The sequence below is a fragment of the Gopherus flavomarginatus genome, chromosome 5 (genome assembly GCF_025201925.1).
Source record: "Gopherus flavomarginatus isolate rGopFla2 chromosome 5, rGopFla2.mat.asm, whole genome shotgun sequence".
In the NCBI taxonomy this organism is placed as follows: domain Eukaryota; kingdom Metazoa; phylum Chordata; order Testudines; family Testudinidae; genus Gopherus; species Gopherus flavomarginatus.
The window spans coordinates 139,009,237-139,033,794 of NC_066621.1; the positions used below are offsets into that span (position 1 = coordinate 139,009,237).

Sequence of the window (24,558 nt, forward strand, 5' to 3'; positions counted from 1 at the left end):
CATGGATTAATCTAAACCACAAAGACACACTGTGTGTGGAATAAGTGTCTACACAGAGGACATACAGAGAAGCTACTCAGGGCTATTTCCTTATGTCCGGGTGGCCAACCTGCGCCTCCGAAGGAGCTAGAATTTACCTATGTACATTGCCAAAGAGCTACAGTAATACATCAGCAGCCCCCCATCAGCTCCCGCCCCTGCCTGCCAGCAGCCCTGCTGATCAGCACCTCCCCCTCCTTTCCCATGCCTCCTGCAGCATGCAGGAGGCTCTGGGGGGAGAGGGAGGAGCGAGGGCATGGCAAGCTCAGGGAAGGGGGCAGGATCAGCGGGTGTCTTGGGGGAAGGGGTGAAGTAGGGGCAAGGCCTGTGGCAGAGTCAGGGGTTGAGCAGCACATTGGAAAGTTGACACCTGTAGCTCTAGCCCCCGAGTTGGTGCCTATGCAAGGAGCCACACACTAACTTCTGAAGAGTCCCAGGCGGCTCTGAAGCCACAGGTTGGCCACTCCTGCCCTACATAGACATGCCTGCACACTTTTCAGCGCTAGTATAGATGGGTTTTACAGCCTTTACAAAATGTTAGTGGGTTGTTAGTAGCTAGGCTTGACCATGTCTTTTTGAAAAGTTAAACTCAGTCTGCATTTAAAAACACACCCCAGATGCTGCACCACTAAAAACCTGAAAGTGAAACTGGCCATCAACAAAACTGAAACTGACATCATTAATGTCCTCCATTTGAGGAAAAAAATATAAATAAATTGATCTAAAATAATAACAAGTCTGGGGTTTTAAAAATATTTAACTTCAGATAATCTAAATTTTAGAGACATGGATAAGAAAATGTATCTGTTTACGGCTTATGACTTTTAAACGGACAGGTGCCTTGTTGGTGTATAAACCATACATAAATGTGACTATGGCTGAGACATGTCCAAAAATTAGGAAATCCAAAATTAGGGCTCTAACAAATAGCAAAACTTTAAGCAGATGTCATACAATAATGTATCATGTGGCACGGTTTTGTGGAAGATGGCTGCTGCATGGTGATGACAATATTACTGGATTTTCTGAATGCTGTGATCTAAAATTCCTGGATGCATTAAATTATGACCTAGTCCTGAAATGAGTTGTGTGTAGGTACAGCGGTCTGCCTGTGCAGAGGTCACTGCAGAATTAAGACCAGTTCTGTGTATGTATAAAATATAAACCTACATTTTCTGTGTATAAGGACCATTCACTTATAGTTGATCAAACAGCTGCTATGGCTGCACATTGGTGCCACCTGCCTGCAGGAAAGAATGAGTGGACTCAAAGCAAAAAAATCAAGGCGATGCCTCAAAATGGTAACACTGTTTAAGCTGGATTTGACTGTGAGCAAATGAAGATTTGTTTGCACTTTAATCAGCTTCCTCCAATTATTAATCTAAAAAAAGTAGCATCTTGCATCAGATAATTAAAAAAACTAAATACATGAAATTCAGCCTAGATTTGGATTGAAATTCTTCGTTCTTAGTAATGGAATAGTGTCTCTCTTACTGAGCTCATTTTCCTTCAGCTCTTTTAATCTTCTTCATTTAGAAGTGCAAAATGACCTCCTTAACCCGTGCTGGATGATTACTCTGTAACTCAGTAACTTTTAAAGCAATATTTTCACACACTCTTAATGGATATTACATCAATCTCTGGGTTTGTAGTACAGCACCTTCATTTACTCCTGTGGTGTAGGATGCTGCTTTTATATATAGCACTCTAAATAGTAGCGTCTGTTTCATGGGTGGATACAAATTTGCCCTCAGCACTTTATTTGCATATAGATTATAGTGCCAATCAGGTGTAGCTATGTATAGGAAGAGCTAACTGCTGCTTAATTTATAACCTTTTTAATTAAAAAGTCCCCTGACTTACAGGTTTCGGGTCTAGAAATGTTCTGCTGCATTTAACACTACTACAGTATGTACAAAACTACTTTATCAAGATACTAGCTATTAAATCTAGGCAGTCCTGCTGAAATAGAAATGAAAGGGGGTCACAAGCATAATCTGCTGACCAAAGATAAGTCACATGCACAAAAAAGCAGATGTGTAGCAGGGCACTGCTTTGAATTTCATTGGATCGTTGCCTGAGACGGTTAACACTGGCAAGAGGGAAAGAGGATGGGGAAACTTTTTTTTCTCCTGTTTTAATTGTTCTCAAAATGGTTTGAATTCTTTTGCATCAGCACAACTTTTGTTAAAGCTAATTCTTGTTGAAATGCAGTACCACTCTGAAGTCAGTAATGCTGATTTAACTGGGCAATAATATTGAGTTTGTAATGGTCTCTTCTGAAATGATTGGAGCCAAGGCTGACTTTTTCTATTGTATATCGTGGGTGTAGACAAGTTTGTGTGTGTATATGGAGGAGGGAGTTGTCCAGCCAAAAATGTAGGATTTCATTAAATGTAGGATTTCATTAATAAATTAAGAAAATGCCGGGTTTGGAACAGAAGCATGTTTATATCACTTTATTTAAAAAGTGGCTATATTTTAGTGGATGTATGCAACTACTCATGAGAGCGATATTTAACTGCTTTTATTTCATTTAACTCTAGTCCCCAATAATAGGGATACAGACTTTTTTTATCATAAAACGTCAAACCATTAATTACTGCCAGATATGACAGAGGCTCAGTAAATGTAGTCTTTTGAGTGTTGGACTCTCACCATCAATACTTGGGGGATTTCAGTTTTTTGTACTGCACATAAACTTAAGTAATTCAACAAAGTTCAGTGGTGGTGCTGAAAGCCTTTCATGTTCTCTAACAATAGATACTGTGTGACCTCCGTGTCTGCAGAATTCCAGTACTTTAGGGAACAGTGATGTTTAACTGCAGACTTGGTTATATCTAGGCAGGTAGCAAGGTGCTTCTGAGTTATGCCACTGCAGGTAAATTCCATAGCTCTCTGCACCGTAGTGACCTCCACAGGAGGCCAAAAAAATAGAGGGCTGGATCGTCCTTGTAGTGGTAAAACCCACAGGATGTGTTAAGGCAGAAGGAAACTTGGAGGATCCGCTTGGCAGAAATCCTCCCCAATCGTTACAGATGGTGTTGGGGTGTGTCTTGAGGTACCTGCAGGTGGCTGGGACCAGCTGCATAATATGGCTAGTAAGCATTCTTTCTTCTCTTCTCCCACCAAGGACTGCAGCTGTTCCAAGTCCTGCCCTTGTTTGGGTCGAGGGTGGAAGGGTATTTCTGTTCTGTAGATGAAGCTTCATTGGAAAGCTGTAATACAGCTCTAAGCTGTTTTATCCTTTCCAGGTAGTGTCTGGGGGCATGTGTGTGTGTACATTTCCCCTCCCTGTACACTTGCGTAGATCCTGGACTGCACAACCCTGGTGGTGTGGGGCAGAAAGGAGGAGCACTGATGCAGAAGATGGGCTTTCTGCATATGGATCATGGAGATATGACCCAAAGTGACTGCATTGTTACGCTGCCTCTAGAACACACAGGTGCTATATTTTTCTCAGTCCTTGAGTGAACTCTAACAAGAAATCGATGATTCAACCCATCTCATATCACTTGGTGTCAACTTAGATGTATTCATGTTGATTAGAATCTGCTGGAGAACTCAATATTCTATCACACACTGCATACACCTGACTCCAGTGACAGCAGAATTAGCATTTTCTTAAGAAAATAGGAAATTGCAGTATCTGCTGGAGAACTCTTATTTAAGATCTAATATTGTGTATGTGATTAGCTAGCCTGTGTGTTTGGCATGGTGTACTTTTTTAATAGCAGCCATACGTTGCTCACTTAGTTTCTGCAGAGCATCTTGATTACATTTAAGGGCCTGATCGTGCTGTCCACTAAGTAAATGGCAAAACTCCCACTGACTTCAATGGGAGAAGGACTGGACCTTATATTCATTAGTAGGTGTCTTGGGATGAAAGTCAGTGTAAGGCAGGTGGCTAATGAAAAAGTCCTTCACATTGTTGAAGGCATAGTGTTGCTCAACAGATTCTACCCTGAAGAGGCTCCCACACTTGGTGAGATCAGTAGGGCCAGGACTAAGAAGCTCCATTGCACTGCTTTTGTAGGAGCTCCCAGTGGGGGGAGTGGCATGACTAAGGGCCAACTGGGGATGCCCTCGCTTCTGCACTATATATACATAGGGACGCACACGTCTTGTGGAGTGGGTATGATGTTTCTTCAGGGATGGGGGAAAGTATTCATCGCCCTCCATCCCCGTTACCTCCTCTGAACCTTCTGCACCAAGCCTGGTTATTCAGGTCTGGGGAGTGTTTTTCCGGAAGGGTTTAAGCAGGGGGGAGAAGAGGGCCAACACCCTTCTGTCTAGTTCTTTAGTATCCAAATGAAAACTGGCCGACTGTACATCTGGTGGCCCCAGAAGGGTTACCTATGGGGATGAGTCTGCCCTGTTGTCACATCACAGCAGGGAAATAATACAAACTTGCAGGACTGAATGGGCCATTATCCAGTGTTGTTGTTGTAGCTGGGTCAGTCCCAGAATATTAGAGACTAGGTGGGTGAGGCAATATCTTTTATTGGACCAAGGTCTATTGGTGAGAGAAACAAGCTTTCGAACCACACAGGGGTCCTCTTCAGGACTGGGAAACTGTATAAGCTTGAAAGCTTGTCTCTCACCAACAGAAGTTTGTCCAATAAAAGATATTTCCTCATCCACCTTGTCTCTCTGAATGCGCCAAGAACATTTACAATTAGTCTTCTGGTGTAAAGAGTGGTTCCTTCCCCAGCACCCAGACCACCCCCCCCACCACACCCAAACCCCAAAACCTTCACCTGGGAAACACCCCCCTCCCCCACGAGCCTCTGTGCATCTGGATCCCCCCAACCTAGACCCCTCTGCTGATTTACCTGCACCCAGATTGTGCCACACAGAATCCTCTCACCGCACACCTGGACACCCCCCCCCCCCCCCACTGAGCCCCTCCACACTTGGATTCTGCCTTTTTGAGCCTAACTGGCACAGAGGGGCAGGGCAGGGCTCCAGGCCTTGTGCTATGTCTGGGTCGGATGCAGCCTCACCACTGAATCTGTGTCTTGGGGGTGGGATGGGGCTGCGGGGTGATCTTCCACCTTCGTGCAGCCAGTGGCCTGTGCTCCCTACCGCCATGCTGGAGCCTCTGTATCTATTTGACAAATAAAACTTGCAGAATTAAAAAATTGTTTGGTGCAGAATGCTGTCAGGAGTAGCTCATGCTTTGCATCTTCAGACTGCACTGCTGTCTTGAATGCCATGCATGCTGACAGCAGTGAGCTAGTGGAGACAGGAAGGGAAGCCTGACCACACCTGAACTAGGAACAAACAAGAACACAAGGAAAAGCAAAGACAAAAAATGCAAACAGCCAGCATAAACTAATAAACAGCTTGCTTTGTTCCAACGATATAACTGCCTCACCCAGAAAGCTGTGCCACTGCTGAGAATCTACAGTAGGGCTGCATTGCTCCATTGGGAACAGGTGGTGATTTATAACTCTTGGGAGTGGTGATGTTTGGGACTATGCCGGGGTGGCTGGATGCAGTAGCAGGCCCTTCTGCTGCAGATGGAGGAAGGATTCTGGCTCCTACTTGCCTCAAGCTCAGCAGTGGTGGTAGGCAGAGGGGAGGGCAACAGGGTGCAAAGGTCCTGATATGAACAGTGCTTGGAAGAAGAGCAAATTGGGGCTCTTCTCTTCCCCCTCCGTAACACTAGGAATCTACAGTGGTTTCTCCAGGAATTGAAATTAGGGGCCGTGTTTGAGTTTATGGGGTGTGTGTGTCAGAGCCGATGATAGATATATCAAAGAGAGATGAATAAAGTAAATGTTTTGTTAGGATAATGCAAATTTAACATAAGGATAATGCAAGTTGCACCAAAACACATAACAGGTCTAGATTTCTAAAAAAATTTTTTTAAAAAAAAATGTATTTAATTTAAATTGACTTTTGAAAAGTAAACCATCATGGGATAAGAGAGAAGTCCTCTCATGGATCAGTAACTGGTTAAAAGATGGGAAACAAAGGGTAGGAATAAATTCACTGTTCAGAATGGAGAGAGAGAAATAGTGGTATCTCTGAGGGAGGGGTTGGTACTGGGACCATTACTGTTCAACATATTCATAAATGATCTGGAAAATGGGTAAACAGTGAGGTGGCAAAATTTTCAGATACAAAACTATTCAAGATAGTTAAGTCCCATGATGGAGTCTGAATTAGCTGTTAACACTCAAGAAAGAGATCTTGGAGTTATTGTGGATAGTTCTCTGAAAACATCCACTCAATGTGCAGCGGCAGTTAAAAAAGCAAACAACGTTGGGAATCATTAAGAAAGGGATAGATAATAAGACAGAAAATATCATATTGCCTCTATGTAAATCCATGGTATGTGCACACCTTGAATACTGTGTGCAGATCTGGTCACCCCATCCCCAAAAAGATACATTGGAATTGGAAAAGGTACAGAGATGGGCAACTAAAATGATTAGGGGTATGAAACAGGAGGAGAGATTAAAATGACTGGGAATTTTCAGCGTAGAAAAGAGACAACTAAGAGGGGATACAATAGAGGTCTGTAAAATCTTGACTGGTGTGAAGAAAGTGAATAAGGAAATGTTAGTTAATTCTTCACATAACACAAGAACTAGCTGTCACCCAATGAAATTAATAGACGGCAGGTTTTAAAAAAACAAAAGGAAGTATTTCTTTACACAACATAAAGTCAACCTGTGGAACTCTTTGCCAGGGCATGCTGTGAAGACCAAAACTATAACAGGATTTAAAAAAAAAACTGGATAAATTCCTGGAGAACAGGTCCATCAGTGGCTATTAGCCAGGATGGGGAGAGGTGCAACACCATGCTCTGAGTGTCCCTAGCCTGTTTGCCGGAAGCTGAGAATGGGCAACGGGGATGGATCACTTGATTCCCTGTTCTGTTCATTGCCTCTGAAGCACCTGACCTTGACCACTGTCGGAAGACAGGATACTGGGCTATATGGACCATTAGTCTGACCCAGTATGACCATTCTTATGTAAAAATTAATTATAATAATGTTCAGTACAGAAACTCCCCAACATAATGACCTCTCAAGATAGCAATGATGCGAGATAACAACCTTGGTAAATAATGCATTTTAAAAATCTTGGCCTACTAGGAAACATATAAATATGTTTCCATTCCCAGTCACAAATCTAGCATTCTGGAGCCAAGTGACTAAAATATAGTCCAACAAACAAATGTTTATTTAACGTACCCCTCACTTTTCCCTCCCCCGCACCCTACTCACCGATGTTATCCTTGATCAGTGGAGACTCAGAGTTCAGAGGTGCTGTCATGTGAATACACCTCCCAGGTGGGGAGCAAGAAGGCACCTTGCTCGTTCCTGCAGCTGCTCACTTCGCTCTGGCCACTGCTGTTCATTGTGCCACCATTCACTCCACCACTCTGTTGCCAATGGCCCTGCGCAATCACCTTCTGCTGCCACTGTGACCTCTGCGAGTTGGTCTCTTGAGGTTCCACCCAGCTCTCAGTGAGTTCAGCTGAGCTCTCAGTGGGGGAACCTCGCTGCTAGTGCAGTGTGGGCTGTCTCTTCCACAGAAACACTGTCTCCACAGCAGGTCTAAACACTTAATCTTTTGTTGTTAAGTGACCACTGCAGATGAAACCACTGATAATCAGGTCTATCTATGGAGCCTAATCAGCTCTGTCTTTAAACAGTGGAGAGGGACAGGTCCCCACCCTCTCTCTTGATGCCCTCAATCAGTGCAAGCTAAGAACAGTTCTACTGTCCTTTACTCATACAATAAGAACGTTTCATATTTCCGCCCCCCTTCCCCGCATTCAAGTTATTTGTAACTCAACCTCAGCCAAAATCTATCACTTGGTCAACACAGCTCTGTTTGCTGGATACCTAGGTATATTAGGTGTGAATGTAAATACAATCTGGTCCTGAAGCCTTTCCTTCCCCCGCCCCAGCTCATCACTAGCTGTCAGGGAGAGCTCATTTAGACTTTGCTTACAAATCATCATTTGAAGTAATTAGGTTGGCCAGCATCACCAAAATGAATGCACTGACATTGTCATAAAAAACAACAGCTAGTCTATGTCCATACTTTTCAAATCTAGTCTACTTTTTCAGATACATGTATTTTATCATACACTGTATATTCTTTTAAGGTGTGTATTAATGTTTCAATTTCAATTCAAATTTCCAAACAGTCACTAAATTGGCATGTAACTAGTTCACAAAACTGGGAGGCGGGGGCTGTTGGGGGAAATTCAGAGGGATGCAGGGAAATCACTGGGAATTTAGCAAGTGTGATAGAGACTCACTCCTACGCAGTGATGTATTGGGTGTCTGTACACAACTCAACTACTTTGTCAGCATTTAAATAGGATGGCTGAAAATGCAGGCCTCAGTCTTATAACAGAACGTCAGCACTTCCTCGTCTGCTATTGTCAAAACACAGCTTGAAACAGTTTAACTGAAACTGATTAAAAACCCATTGATTGAAAATTAGTTTAGCTGCGAACCCTTGTGTGGACACTTGTCTATCTGTTTAAAACTGATTATATTGGTTTAGCTTGCACGTTTAAACTTACAGATTTCAACTGCTGTAAACCAAATGTAAACCGGTGTAAGAGTGTCAACACAAAAAGCTGCACAAGTGTCCTAAAAACAGCTTTAATTAAAGGGATGATTTTTAATGAAACTTCATGTGCCAGGGTTAGCTCTTTGGTGGAATAGCCTGTCAAAGCACTGAATTAGGTGCAAGGGGGGCTTAGTTTCCCTCCAACATTGGTGGGTTGTACGGCTTGCCTGTGCATAGAAATGTACCAAAGTAACAATTCCAAAATAGTTTATTCTAGATTGTGTCCACATGGGGGTTATATTGAAATAACTGTTCTGGAATAATTATCTGTACATTCCAAGCATAGACAAGTGCTTGAACTGCTCTTAGCTGTGTCACTTGTTATAGTGGAGTTTGAGGTGGGTGGCAGAGGAAATGGGGGATGATTGGGGAGGTGGGGAGCCTTTTATTCCTGTGTTCTCCTCTCTCTTGTTTAAGGCTGCTGGACAGGCTGGGTCCTGGTAGGAGATGTCATTCATAGTCCCATTTCTCAGGGCAATATCTAGGGGCCAGAGGGGAGTTGTACCTGACGTAGGGGAATAATAGAAATGTGGGACTGGAAGGGAACTTGATAGATCATCTAGTCCAGTCCCCTGGTGGGCTAAGTATTACATAGACCAGTGATACTTAATTAGATCTACTTTCAGGCTAACTTGACAATTTTATGACAAGAGGCGGCCGTTTGAGCAGAATGCTGACAAAATAATAACCCCTTCCGCTGCCAATAAATAAAGACCTTCATTACAACATAAGTGTTTGGGTTTCTATCTTTTAACAAAGTTTATAAATCAACATTATTACCTGGGTTTGTGGCAATCACTAATGGGAGAGGTGACATCAACAATCTCTGGCAAGCTTTGTGAAGAGTGGTTTGTAGGAGGTCTGGGCAAGGCATATGCACTGGTGAAGATGCTCATCTGTCAAGCGATTGTGGTGTTTTTAAAAAAATAATGTTCATGGTGTAGAAAACCCAGATTCGCAGTGGTACGTTGATCCGAACATTGTTAAAAGATAGATGGCTGGATTCTGGTTATTGGTCAGCATACTGAGTCCAGAAATTGCTAAGTCCCACCTCTCTGAATTTTGCTTTCAAGACATCTGTGCTCTGGAACCTTACAATTTCGAATTGAGAAGCACCTTCACCAATTGAATCAAGAATGTTCTTTGCTTCGGAAGGGCAGAGTCTGTTGGCAGAGACAACAAACAAGAGAAAACAAATCCTTTGGAATTGTAAACTTTTTTCAATCAGATTGTTTAGTAATTCTTGCATCGTTTTCAGCGAAGTTTCATCTGTAGTTTCACAAGAAATTTAGGAAAGTACAACATCTTTCCTGATAAGTCTGTCTGAAAGATTTCAAGATTCCTCTGAAAGGCACACACTTTTTCAAACCCATCACCAATACTGCTTGCTCAGCCTTGGAACTACAATTTAGGGGAATTGATGTGACCAGTAATATCACACAGATTGACAGAGGGGATATAATTTATAAATTCCAGGAACTCGTAAACCTTGTTTGTCTTGTGGTTTTGAAAGAGAGTCTGAAGCGCACAAAACCTCACTAACACACAGACCTGCTACTTAACCAGTGAACATCATTGTGCTGCAACAGGTCACTCACTGTATTTGGCTGAAACATGTAAAGAGCTTTAAAAAGCTGCTATTGCAAGCTAAAAGTTGAGCATATGTAGTTCACTAGTCTCATCAGAATACCCATTGTTTTTTCAAATCCTCAGACAACTTACTGTACAGGACAGTCTGGTGAATGATGCAGTGAAATGTATTTAATGAAGGGTGTAACTCTGCCAAATGTGAAGTAAAGTCCTTCTCTTTTTTCCTATTATGGAGGGACCTCTGTAACAAGCAAGTTTATTTTCTGCAGATATAAAGCATTTTTTCCCCAAAAAATCCATTTACCTTTTCAAAAACGATCTCTCCTGTGGTGCAGGTTTCTAATGGTATTAAACATAAAAATTCTTCCTTGAAAATTTCACCACCATAAAATCTAACAAATAGTAATAACCGGGCAGTGTCGCTTAAATCGCTTGATGTATCCACTGCGAGATACATGCATTTGGTGGTGTTTTGTTTTGTTTTTTAGATTGGACAGCAGTGCTGATAAACAGTCATCGTAAACTACCTCCAATCTCTGTGCTGCCAAGGAATCAGACGAGAACTTGCTTCACATGGTTCACAATATCATCTTTGTTTTTATCTCCAGCAAAAAGCTCCTCCAGTATTTCTGATGTGCACTTGTTCACAAACTCAGCATCCAGGAAAGGCTTTCTCTTTTTAGCTAGCACCAACAGTATCTGAAGAGAAGCAGCTGTTACTTTGTCCTGCACAGTCACTGATACTATGAGGATACATTTGAAGTGTGATACAAAGACTTCAGATTTTCAATTTTGTCACGTCTTTTAACACTGCCAGGAAATGGCCATATTGAGTGTTACTGTGCTTTGATTCAAAGTGGCACTTCGCACTGATGACTTTACAGATGGATACAGTGGTTTGGCACGTTAAACACAAAAGTGTTGCGTTTAAATCAGGTGGTGTAATAAAAAAATCCACTCTCCAGCTTGGGTGAAAAGCTTGGTTTTTTGCTGTTGATTTTGCAACATTCACTTACATTGGCGTTCATTTTTGGCTCCATTACTGTCACTGATGAAAAAATAGGCAATGTCCTAGCTCAGTCGTAGCCGGTGCTATCGTAAGAACTTAAGATCCAGCAGTAAGTTACTTACTAAGGAAGTCATAAGCAAATGATAGGCTATGCATCACTGTTCATGAATATAATTACAAACATTTTTTTAAGGGGAGTTGATTGGCCACACAGGAAGCCTTGGTGGGCCACCTATTGAGTATCTAGACCATTCTTGACAAGTATCTGTCTAACCTGGTCTTAAAAGCCTCCAATGACAGAGATCCCACAACTTTCTAGGTAATTTGTTCCAGTGCTTAATTACCCTGGCAATTCGGAAGTTTTTCCCCTAATGTCCAACCTAAATCGCTCTTGCTGCAATTTAAGCCCATTATTTCTTGTCCTGTGCTCAGTGGCTAAGAAGAACAATTTATCACCCTTCTCTTTTCAAGTATGTAAAAGGTTGTTATAGACTCTCTCTCTTCTCAAGACTAAACAAACCCAGTTTATTCAATCTTGCCTCATAGGTCATGCTTTCTAGACTTTTCCTCTGGACTTTCTCCAATTTGTTCACATCTTTCCTGAAGCGTGGCACCCGAAACTGGACTCAATACTCCTCTTGAGACCTTGTCAGTGCTGAATAGGGTAGAAGAATTACTTATGTTTTGCTTGCAACACTGTTAATACACCCCAGAATGATGTTTGCGTTTTTTTAACAGTATTATATTGTTGAATCCTATTTAGTTAGTGATCCACTATAACCCCCAGATCCTGTTCTGCAGTGCTCTTTCCTAAGCAGTCATTTCCCATTTTATATTTGTGCAATTGATTGTTCCTAAGCAGAGTACTTGCATTTGTTCTTACTGAATTTCATCCTGTTTATTTCAGACTATTTCTCCAGTTTCTCAAGATCATTTTGAATTTTAACTCTGTCCTCCAAATCACTTGCAATCCCTTCCAGCTTGGTATCCTCTGCAAACTTTAAGTGTACTCTCTACACCGTTATCCAAATGATTCATGAAGATATTGACTAGAACCAGAGGCTGGGCAGATCCCTGTGAGACCCCTCTCATTGTGCCCTTCCAGCTTAATTGCTAACCATCGCTAACTGCCTTCTGAGTGTGCTTTTCTAATCAGTTGCGCACCCACCTTCTTGTAGGTTTGTCTAGGCCAGAGGTTTTCAGATTTTTTTAGCTGAGCCCCCCTTTGAATTAGTTTTTGGTTGCACCTCCCCCAACACACACACACAGACACAATACCTGCCCCTCCTCCCTCGGATTTTCAGGGTGTGGGAGGACGTGTGGGAAGGTCTCTGGGGGCAGAGCCAGCACTGGGCATGGAGGCTGCCAGAAGCAGAGTTCAGTGTGACTGTGGCAGGTGGTGCCATTGAGCCAGACTGGGTGGCCCGCTGAGGTCAGTTGGAGGCAGCACTCCTTCCCCAAGCCCTGCCCCAGGCTGGCTTGAGCCCCACGCGTTCCTCCATGCCCCCCTGGGGGGCTGAGCCCCATAATTTGAAAACCTCTAGTCGAGGCTATATTTGGGAATGGGGTGGCAGCTACACCCAGTGTTAGAGAGGGCAGGGACGCCCCCATGTGTAAACCAATATCTTGGGGGACCCTTATACCTCTGTTGGGGGCAGGGCAGTCTTAACCTGTCTCCCCACCTTCCCCATGTGTTAGCAAGGCTACTAAATGTGCAGGGAAAGGGGATGAGAGCAGCCACTAAGATGAGCAATGGGTATGATGGTGGTAATATTGGAGTTGGAGCAGTCTCAGAGCAGTATGGGGGGAAATCTGAGACATTGGAGAGAATATTAGGGATTGGAAGGCTGTGGAAAGAAGGGGGTCAAACAAGGCATCATCTATCCCACTCAAAAACCCACATTCATGCACCCCATGTCTGTCTTACCCCTTCAAAAGTATCCCCACTGTTTTGCACCTTTCCCCAGCTCCTTAGTCTGTGGGCCCCATCCTGATGCCTGCCTCTGTGTGGGGAGGAGGGGGGAACCAAGCAGTGCTGGACAGGCAGAGAGCGGGGAGATGAGAGGGTGACACCGATGCAGGGAAGGGGTTTAACATACAGTGTGTTCTGTGGGTGGGGTAATCCTTGCCAAGGCGCCAGGTGCAAGGAAGGAGGAGAGCTGGGCTATGGGGGTGTGTGTGTGTGTTTGTGTGTATGTATGGTACGGAAGTCTTTTCCTTGTTTGTTTAAAAAAAAAAAAACTCTTAAAAGCCCCCAATTGTTGTTAATTCAGAATTAGGCCTAGTCCAGTGGTTTTCAACTTTTTTTTTCTCGTATGTGGACCCCTAAAAAATTTCACATGGAGATGCAGAACCCTTTGGAAATCTTAGACCTAGTCTTCAGAGCCCCATCCATGGAGCACAGGTTGAAAATCACTGTTCTGTGGTAATGACAACCTTTCATGGACCAGTTACACACAGTCCACAGATCCCAAGGGGTCTGCGACCAGAAAACTGCTGGCCCAGTCTAGGCTTAATATATAGGTCAACCCAGCTGCATCATCTGGGCTGTGAAAAATTTAATGTCCTGTGTGATGTATTTAGGTCAGCCTACCCTCACTGTAGATACAGGTAGGTTGACAGAATAATTGTTCCTTTGACCTAGTTACCAGCTCTTGAAGAGGTGGATTACCTTCTTTATTGAAGGAAAAATCCCTTTCACTGATAGGAAGTGTCTGTATTACAATGGCATAGCTGCAATACTGTAATTGTGCTGCTACAGCTGCTGTAGGGTAAGGTAGCGCCTTTGTGCCCTTCCATAATGTGCAGAGTGGCTAAATGTAATCTCTGAATACCAGTAAATAAGATATTTCCTGGTTTTCAGAGGCTTTACATTTAGCTACTCTTCACATTTTGGAGGGGTACGAGGCACCACTGGGCAACTCTTAACCCTGTTAACGAAGTTCTTTTTGGCATTTAGGTAACTGACTCCTGAATCCTAACTGACAAAATACAGCCTAATACATCTTTTGGGGTATAGTCGACTGTCACTGCTTAAAGTAAATCTTAGTTGGAGTCTCTCACTAGTTCTTGTGCATTTATTTGTGTATCCACAAATGGTGTGGGTATAACCTTTTATAGTGATAGTTTTTTGGGGTTTTTCCCCCCCCTGTTCTGATACTTCTGTAGTAGGCTGAACAATGGGTGAATAGAAGTGAGATGAATAATGCAGTGGAGCAGTATTCTACAAGTGAATGGCATCGGGGTTACCTATTTTACTTTCTCACAACTCCATAATCTTGATTTGTCAGGGACAGATAAGAGGGTGAAGCTTAATCCTGAATGTTTCAAGATCATAGCAGGTTTTGTTCAAAGTCCAGTTATTGTCGTTCTAAATTAAGATGTTCTTATAGTCTCTGTAGAACATCCCGTCTCCACCCTGTCATTCTTCTCCAGAGAATGTTGGCTTCTCTCTTCGCCCCCTCCCCCCAACTTTCTGCCTAATGTAGAAAGTCTCAAAAATGTGTACTGCTCACAGTATTCCAAGGCGGAGTCTTCTGGATACTTGGAGTTTGAATGTGACTCGAAAGATGCAGTTGCCAGTTTTCTTAATACTAGAGAAAAAGGTCATTAATTTCTCAGCATCTTCATGGCAGAACAGAGAGAAAATAAACTTTCTTGCATTAGTGTGCTGAGGTGTAGAGATGATGCAAATTTCAGCATCCAGACAATTGGGAGTAAAAATAATCGGTATCTCTGCTTTGAATTAGAGGTTAATAACATGCCAGTTTCTAAAATGGTGGTATTGGGATTTAAACTGTTATCTGAAAACGTAACTTAGGTTTGTTGTCTAATGCCAAGTTAAGGAGAGGCAATGTTAAAAAACAACGCAGCCTGAGTGGTCAAAACATTAAGGTTCACTGCATGCACCCATCAAATGTTTTGATGTAGCCTGAAGAACATGTACTTACCAGCACCAAGCTTCAAGAGACCATAACTCTCTATCTCTGCTGCAAATGAGTTATAAAAGTCAATCCTGTTCTGACTTCACATGTGTAGTACCCTGGGGTACAGTCTCTATTCGCTGCTTCTCATCACTAAGGGTATGTCTACGTGGCAAAAAAGACACACAGCAGCGAGTCTGAGCCTGGATCTACAGACTCAGGCTTGTGGGGGCTTGCACTGCAGGGATAAAAATAGCCATGTAGATGTTCCTGCCCAGGCTCTGAAACCCAGTGACAGGGATGTGGGTCATCTCAGAGCCTGAGCTGTAGCTCAAGTGGAAACATCTGCACTGCTATTTTTAGCCCCACAGCGAGCCCAAGTCTGTAGAGCTGGGCTCTGAGACACTGATGCAGGATGCAGTTCAGTGCAGAAGTGCCCTAAGAATTTTTTCTTCTGAACTTTGGTCCTGTTGTGTTTTATATAATATTATTAATCAGATCGGGGCAGGGTATGTGTCATTCTGTATGTGAAACACTGTAGATCTTTAGCACTCCATAGATGTTTTGCAGTAGGAATAATAATACCCAGTACTCCACTGATAACTAAATATGAGAGTTTTTCTCTTAACGTGGTGCTGCCAGTACTAGTAATGGATTTACCTACACATGCTGACTCAACAGAGCAAGGCTTTTTGTTCTGCTCTCTCCATTTTTGGTGTGTCTACTTCTGATAACTATCTCTTCTAATATCTTTACTGTACCAGGCTAATGGTATAAGGAATTGAACAGCAGACTGTCAAAAAAATTGCTATACACAGACTTGCATTGGTTTCAGAAAGAGCAACTCGCATAGCAAGAGATCAGGAACCATACATGCATGTGGCTTTGAATTGAAGATTTCAATGCATCATGCTGTGCAGCTCTTTATTGTGATGTAACAGACCCATGAACAAAGAGAGCCATTTCCCTGTTTAGAGTAACTGGACAAACAAAGGCCCAGATTCTAATCCTAGTGACCACAATATAACTGAGATTTGAATCTGCTCCAGTGTGTATGAAATGTTGGTGTAGAAATACTTAGTTGGAACTGGAGGATGTCTTGAGATAATTAACAGGGATTTGCAAAAAATCCCAGAACATTCTTCCATGTGCCTGTCCTGAAGTCCTGACATAACTACACAAGGAAGTGACCATGGCATTCAGGATCTTGTACCTATAGCATCCGGTTCTTGCTCCTCCCCTTCATTTAACAAAAGGCAGAAGAGAAATAATCAAGTATGTTGATGGAGGAATGTTAATTCCTGCACGAAAGAGGGTGAATATACTTCCTCTGTCACAATGTATTGAGTGATCTATAAGAAGAGACAAATAGAGGCCTCTGATCTGAAGGGGGAGAGGGAGGAAGGCTTTTAACCTTGTTAGATTAACTGAAAGCTGGACGATAAGTCACTCTTGTACCCAGTTTGTTTCAGTACTAGCTGGCGATAAGATGCTTGAAGTCTGTTTTTAACTTTGCTGTATATCTGTTTTTTCTTAAGCCAAACTTGCAAGGCGCTGTCAGGAGAGAGAGAACCTTGGCATGCTGGTCTGGTCACCTAATCAGAATCTGTCCGAGGCAAAATGTAAGTCTATTTTGAATGCTTATTTTTGTTTAAGTGGTTTATTTTTAAGAAAGTGAAGATGCCTTTTGCAGCAAAGAGTGGTTACTCAGTGTGGTTTTCTCAGTGTGCTTCAAAATGAATTTGGGAATTAAAAAAAGTGCCAAACACAGGGTTTCATTCCTTGCTGAACAGCTGCCAAGAACCACCATATCCATTGGGGAGGAGGAAAGACCTCTTATGATTTCCTTCATTGGTATGAATTTTTGAGGGTCTTGATCAGCAAGCTGCTGTGATCTTCCAGTCATGTGCTGTAGAAGGCAGCAGAAATAAAGTTTCTGAGGCCAGAAGGAGAGGCATTTGTGGGGGCGGGAGGGAGGGAGGGAAGAAATCGTGGCCAAACCAAAAAAAAAAAAACCCACAAAAAGCCCAAACCCTCAATAACCCCATACCTGGAATTCAAGTCTAAAATGTGGGAACAATTAGAGTGTCTTGGATTTCCATGTGAGAGCAAATTGTAAACTGAATGTGTCCTTGGGAACAGGTTTCCAAAGGCCATTAACTCATGGCGGAACTAGAGGTAGAAATGTCTATTTGCGGTTCACTTCCTGAAGAATTACAGTGTCTTTAACATAGCTAGCATTTAAATGGTAACTCTTTTAATAAAGTGGAGGGGGGTTATTTTGTTTTGATTTAACTTTATGCTGTGACCTGAGCACAAGACCAGGAGCAAGGAACTAAAGGTGCTGCTCCCAGCTCTGATACTGATTCCTTCTGTGGTCTTGGTCAAATCGTTTGACCTTTGTTTTCACTGGCTTCATAGGGGTGATACTCCTCACAAGGCAGTTGTGGTGGTTTGCTGAAGACTAAGGGTACATCCAGACTACCTGCCGTGGGTAGTGATCTATTTTTTTGGGATCAATATATCGTGTCTCATCTAGACCTGATATATTGATCCCTGAATGTGCTCCCATCGACTCCGGAACTCCTCCGGAGCGAGCGGTGGTAGTGGAGTCGACACGGGGAGCCGCGGACGTCGATCCCGCGCTGTGAGGACCCGTCGTAAATCGATCTAAGATACTTCGTCTTCAGCTACGCTATTCACGTAGCTGAAGTTGCGTATCTTAGATCAATACTCCCCCAGTGTAGACCAGCCCGAAGAGTGCTAAAGGAGGCAGTATAGGTAATCTAGTATATAAAGTATCAGACTAGTGATATCCTGGGTGGCCTGCGTTCTGCTGGGTGACTTTTCTGCAGTGGAGTGTTCACTGACTCTCTCTTACAGTCTGCCTATCTGTAAAAGGTTGATGATGCTTGAAATCTATAGATGAAAAGTGCCATATAAGTGTGACTTCTTCCTCCTCCCCTAGTGGTGGGGTCAGACTGCCAGTTAGTGGACTTTATATTCCTATTTGTGTGCATTATATAAAATCTCTGGAGAGGAGAGAGTGCTTCCTTCTTTTGTGTGTGTCTCTTGTGAGGAGTTTGCAGATGGAAACAAATGTGCTATTTCTTTCTGGGCCACCCTCCAAAATTTGGTAGTCTGCAAAATTGCGAAAGATTGCAAACACCTGGCTTCAGATGTGGGGGTTGATTTATTAGCTTTGCAATTTTTAGCCCCTTGCTTATAGGAATTGGATTTCTTTTTGGTCTGGGGGTGGTGAGCATAAGTGTAGTTGGGGGTGGCTGTATGTTACCAACTGTGAAAGGTTGTAGCCACTGGTACCATTGGATATAATGCATGTGAATTACTCTCGAAGGAAATGACTGACTCTTCTCCAAAGATGCAAGGTTGTGGACAATGAGCATCTAGGAACTTTCTCCTTTCAAATTTCATACGCATGAACTTTGTCTGTGTCTGACCATACAGCAATTTTACTAAACTGACTTCCGGGACAACATGCCATGATTTACAACAGTACAAAATCTGAACAGGTCCCGTATTCTTCCTGCTCCTGTCCTCCTTTCAGAGAGTTTACAGTGTTGGAGCGTGGTTCCTTGTACCAATCTCCCATACTCTGGGGAGACCCTCTCCACTAAGGACTTTACTGCAGCAGGTCTTTATAGAATTTCTTTTTGTTGTAGAGCTATTTGATGTGGAGGGGAGTTATGGCTGAAAAATCAGGGCTGTGAGAATGGCTTAGACACTCCTTTAGCACCTGTGCAGTACCAGCTTGGCTCATGCTCCAGGGCCTCAGCCCATACCTGCTGTTACAGTCTTACTGCTGGAGGTTTTTCTTTACTTTCAGGGTCAAGGCTTAATGGGAAGAGTAAGGTAAGCACTATAAACAGCAGTTAGCATATATCCTTGTCCTAGTGAGTATAGCAGTTCTCTGAAATGGAGGCAGATGCTGAAAGATTTCATGAAGATTTCAGTAGTTTGAATTGAGTAAGGGCTTGTCTAAACTACAGAGAAACTGTTGGGGGACCAGGTTACAGTCATTGTCCCTTGACGTAGTCTTATCTTGTGGTGTAATGGTGTATCTTAACTGTGGTATAGACTTGCTTGTCCAAGGCTTTAGCACAGATGAGTTAAAACATAGTTGTGCCATGTATGCTTGAAGATGGAACAGTGTTTTTACCCGTGCTGGAGGAATATATTGAAGTGGTGGATATTTGTAGTGGCTTTGGCCCTGTCTGCTATTTACTGGCATATTGGTTATTTTCATCCCTTGGCTTGTTAATCATGTTCGTGGGAGTCAATAACTTCGCTGCTCCTTTCACCCTCCTCCACACCCTCTGAACTGAGTGCTGTCAATAAGGGGTTATAGGTGTGCTCCTGGCTCCCCCCCAAAACCCTTTGTTACAGAGTGTCACTGAGGTGATTGTACCCACTGGCAGTTTCATGAACAAAGACTGAACAATAAAATGTTGTATTCTCTGGCAGAGTAGAGCAAGAACAAAATCCCTCCAGTCTGCCCTAGGTCAGCTCCCAACTGTCTCTTAAAATAGCTGTGCTCGTCTCTGCCCAGTCAGTCCATTCCTCTGTGCTACGTAGCCCATCCACACCTGCTACAAAACCCTGCTCTCGCACTCTTAGACCTTTTAAGAGATTTCTCCAAAGAATCGCTTCAACTTCAGGAAACTGCTCTGGCCTGCATCGAGAGAGCTGTTAATGGAGGCAGAACTGGGAGGTTAGATCTCACTGGAGAGAGGCAGGGCTGAGCAAGACAGAGGAAGAGCTAAGTAAAGTGAAGGAACTAATCTGTTCGGCAGATGGGAGCTGAGTTGGGGAATGGTGAAAGTTTGTTTTTTAATGATGGTTTTTTTAATGGCCTAGAGCAGCGGTCCCCAAATTGTGAGGTGCACCCCTGCTAGGGGGCATGCAGCAGGGCCCAGGCCAGCCCTCACAGGGGCCAGGGAGGGGGTGACATTCAGTTGGAGCCCAGCTCTGCTCCTAATTGCAGCCCAGCCCCGTCTCCAGCTCTGCCTTCAGCCCAAGCTCCTCTGCCGAGCCCACTGTGCAGTAAAGGAGGAGAGATTCTATTAACGGTAAGGGGGTGTGGGGCATGCGACAGGAAGAGTTTGTACATCCCTGGCCTAGAGCAGTCTCTCAGTACATAAAGCCAGGCTGGCATTGTGAACACAGCTTTTACTGTAAATAGTTTATCAGGCCCTGTACCAATCGGAAAGCTCTATAAACCAACATTTCTAATCTTCAAAGAAAGTCTGGTTGGTGTGGGGCCAGCAGGCTCCTTACGTGGCACCGCATGGCTCCCCAGAAGTGGCGACATGTCCCTGCTCCTCCTGGGCAAAGAAATGGCCATCAGGGGTTCAGATTGCGGGAGGGGGCTCGGGAGGGGACCGGGGTGCCACATCTGGTGGGTGCTCTACTCAGGTAGCTCCCCGCAAGCAGTGGCCTGTCCTGGCGCTCCTAGGTGGTGGTGCAGCAGGTGGCTCCACAGGTGCCGCCCGAGGTGAGTGAACTGGATCCCGCACCCCAGGCCTCAACCCCCTTCCCTGAGCCCCCTCCCACACCCAAACACCCTCCCTCTTCGTTAACCGGCATTTTTCACTTACCGGCACGCCCCCATTCCCTCATAGTGCTGGATAAAACAGCTTTTACTGTAAAACAGCATTGCCAGGTACTTCACTGGGCTTTACCATAACAACACTAGGCTAGTTTGAAAATGAGGAAGCATCGTTGGCTTGTTCCAGGAGCCTCCGAAGACGCCTGAATATCAAGTAGTCGGAGTAATGACATGATCCTGGTGATGGTCTTCATGGGTATGTAGTTTAAATGTGACCCACAAAGTGAGAAGCTGCCTTTTCTGCTACTTTACTATCTACGACGACTGTCTCCAAAGTCCATTCTACCTTCTTCATTCCCATACAAATCTGTGGGAGTTTTTGTTCATTTTTTTTTTTAAACTGTTAAAATATAGAAGAACTTCTCCACCTTCCCTTGTTTGGCTGTTCTTGTCAAGAGCTCTTGAGAATGCGAATAGTGGATCCCATGAAGCTGTAGTCTCTGGGTTAACTAAAATGGAAAGAAATGCACAGCTCAGGGCCCCATGAGCATTACCAGCACAACAGCATTCTTATAATCGTGGTGGCATTTGACCTGGTTACACAAATGTGGCTCAGCTGCATCCACACAGCAGCTTTTTTCTTTTACACACCCCCCGGGGTAACTATTGACATGCGCCTGCACCACCTTCTCTGCCTAAGTGCATTTGCTTTGGTAAATACTGGGAAAACCTGGATGCTGTTTCGTTGGGGGCATAGAGTGCCTGTCAGATGTGCCTGCAGAGGAGAACCAGCAGTACTTGGAGCCATGCGCACTAGGGTATCGTAATGCGCAGAAGGCTGTGAGGAGGTTGGGCTGGCCAAACTAGTTACATAAGCACTATTTTGCGGTCCTGTCGACAATGCAAAACAAGTGTGGTGAATTGGCCCTGGGAAGACAGCTATGTGCCAGCCTAGGCCTCTGATGGGGAGGGAAATGTTTGGTTGCTGTTGTTACTAAGTATTAACCATGTGCGGACTGATCATAGTGTTTAGAGCTAACATGCTGCTAGCTCATTACAGACTCCATTAGCAATAGTTAGAGACTGATGCTAAGAAGTGGCTTCCTCTGGCCATGCAGTTGGATGGGGAAGAGCTGTAATTTGGTTTACGGCTTTTCTGACCTTACTGTTCAGACTTTTGGGAGAGGTAGCTGAGGACCTCCAGCAAACAGAGGGTGAGGACAGCCTGGAAAGATTAACTATTATTATTATGATGATGTATCATGAACCATTGTGCTAGGTGCTGTACAGACACAGAACAAAAGGACTGTATCCTATTTCAGAGAAACTAGCACTTTGTTGAGAAAATCCTCCTGGCATCCTCTAGCCTTCGAGTAAAGCCTGAACTGTCACCATGTAGGTCACCTTTAAATGGCCAAGGTCCATATATTTAACCATTTTGAAGGGCTAAGCATTGCAAAGAACATATAGGTATGATCATGCTTCTCTTAATGTTAAGGGGACATGGCAGGGTAGCTTAGAATTTGATGCACCATCAGTTTAAAATTGCCTTAATCTGAAATTTTTTAACCTAAAATGCATGACAAAGATTAGAGGAGGAGAAAATACCTGTCCTTTTTTCAGGGTACTGAGTGCATTTGACAGCCCTGTGTATAGTTGGTTTCACTGTTTTTCTCTGCAAGATTGTGGCTTGGCTATATAAAAGCATCCAACCTCATGGATGTACACTTATGTCCTTGCAAAGCCATACACTGAAATCAACAAGATTCTGTAGAGACGTGGCTCTCTTAGCAAGATCAGGCCATGGTCAGCTCCCATTTTCCTTTGGGGATGGTGGGGGTGTCTGCAGTACAGCATAGAAAAGTGATTATAAAACACACAAAGGCGGGGAATCTCTGGGGTAGGTGGCACTTCTGACTCAGTACTTCGCTTTTGTAATTAGAAGGCTTCAAGTTGACAGTGTTCATTTAAATTGGTGGAATTAATACTTCAAAGATTATCTGAGAAGGCTTTTTAAAAACATTAGATTTGTGCCTTTTTATGGCTGCCTCAGGAGGGAAAGAGATGGCCTGAGAGATTAATTTTTTTGTGTTTTTTGCTCTTTTTCCCCCTGTGAGAGATCTGCATGATGGAGCAAAGACTTCCAGGAGACTCTTGTGCTAGATTTCTGGATCTGTAACTTTTTTTTTTGCCCAAAGCCGATCTGTGGTGGGTTTTTTTGTTTTTTTTTTGGGGGGGGGGCACGCGAGGGGTGTTAGTAAAGTGAAGGTAGCTTAACTGTACTTATGCTGTTTGTTCTCTCCCTTCCTGTCCCCCTACTAACACCAGCCTGTTGGCTCCTTGCAATGACAGCAAAAAAAGATTAATGGAAAGGCAGAATGGGCTTGTGTTTATCCCTAATCCAAATTTAATAGTACACAGAGAACCTGGTAGGCATAAAGCTTGGGCACAAATGTAGTAGCTGGTGCTAGAAAATACAACTTCATGAATCCAAACCCAAGATAAACGAGGTTTAACTTAACGTTCACTAGGAGTTTAATTGTAGAAATGTTATCACAGTAGCTGCCGCTTATTGACAGTGGCAATTGCAGCAGTGATGTAAATGCCCAAAAGACAGGCCTGCAGGATAAAGGGGAACTGCTAATGGACCTGGCTTCTGTCTTTAACCTGGGGTAAGTTTGTATGTTTACAAATGATCATATTGTGGGAGGTAGGGGAGACAATACTGTAAACAGCAGAAGTGCAGCCTCTCCGTTTCAAAGGTTAAGATGTTCCAAATAAGAGTCTGGGCTGCTTACACAGAGCCTAAGAAGGAGTTTCCTTTTGTTCGTTAGCCACCATGTGGTGCTTGCTGGCTGTTGCAATGCCAGGTGAAATCTCAGACCAGCTCGTTCATTATTACTGCAGGTTGATATCTCTGGAGCCCAAACACACATTTCAGTTAGGATTTGAATTTAACCCTTTCACTGATGCATCTGGTTCAGAAATGATTCAAACTGCAACCAGGAAAGTAGTTGAGTGAGAGCACTCTCTTTGGTGTTTTTATTGACCAAGTCAACTCCCATGTAATCAGCTTGTACTGTATTTGAAAGATTCAGGATGTGTGTATGTGTGATCGGGGGGGACAGGCGGGAGGATGTCCAAGGTATCTTCAGATTTCCATGCTGTCCTGGAAGAGCTTCTATCACTGGATCCTGTGTCGAGTGTAGGGAGGAGGCAGTCAGCTTCATGTAGTTGGTTCTATTCTGCTACCATGTGCTTCATCCCTGGAGTACAAGCGTTGCAATGGGATGTATATGCTGTGCTGTGGATCCAACATTTGAGGGGTCTGATTCAACATTCATGGTCACACGCTGCTAGTTCTAAACAACAGTTGGTTTACAAGTAATGGCAGGGGGGGAGGATGCACCAAGCACCGCCATCCTGGCTAGAGAAGTGTATTTCCTAGTTTTGCCTGCTCTGTCCTCTCCCACGTGAGTCTTGTTTTCAGAAACACTTCTCTTCACAGCCAGTCCATAGAAGTGCTAGCTTAGCCAAGGCACCAGCACTCTTACTGCCATATCATGGAGACCTGCTCTGAACAGTGTCACAAGCAGGGCTGATTTTAGGCTGATTCCCGTGAACGGGCCCCACGCCTCAGAGGCCCCCGCAGTGTCCAGAAGAGGGGCCCCATAAGGTAAGGCCCTGGAAGACAACTGCTGCTGAGGAAGGACCCTCCGCCGAAGTGCCACTGGAAACAGCGGCAACTGATTGAGCTTCCGCTGAATTGCTGCCGCTATCTTCGGCGGCAGCTCAATTGCTGCTGCTGTCTTTGGCAG

At 43.8% G+C, this 24,558-nt stretch overlaps 1 protein-coding gene across 1 annotated transcript in view; it reads left to right on the forward strand.

Moving 5' to 3' along the window:
• The window catches only part of RCOR1 (REST corepressor 1), a 130,527-nt gene that overhangs the window by 50,974 nt on the left and 54,995 nt on the right, over positions 1–24,558 (forward strand). The window contains exon 3 of the mRNA XM_050954193.1: positions 16,710–16,793. Coding sequence (XP_050810150.1) covers positions 16,710–16,793 — 84 coding nt within the window. The remainder of the gene's footprint in view (positions 1–16,709; positions 16,794–24,558) is intronic.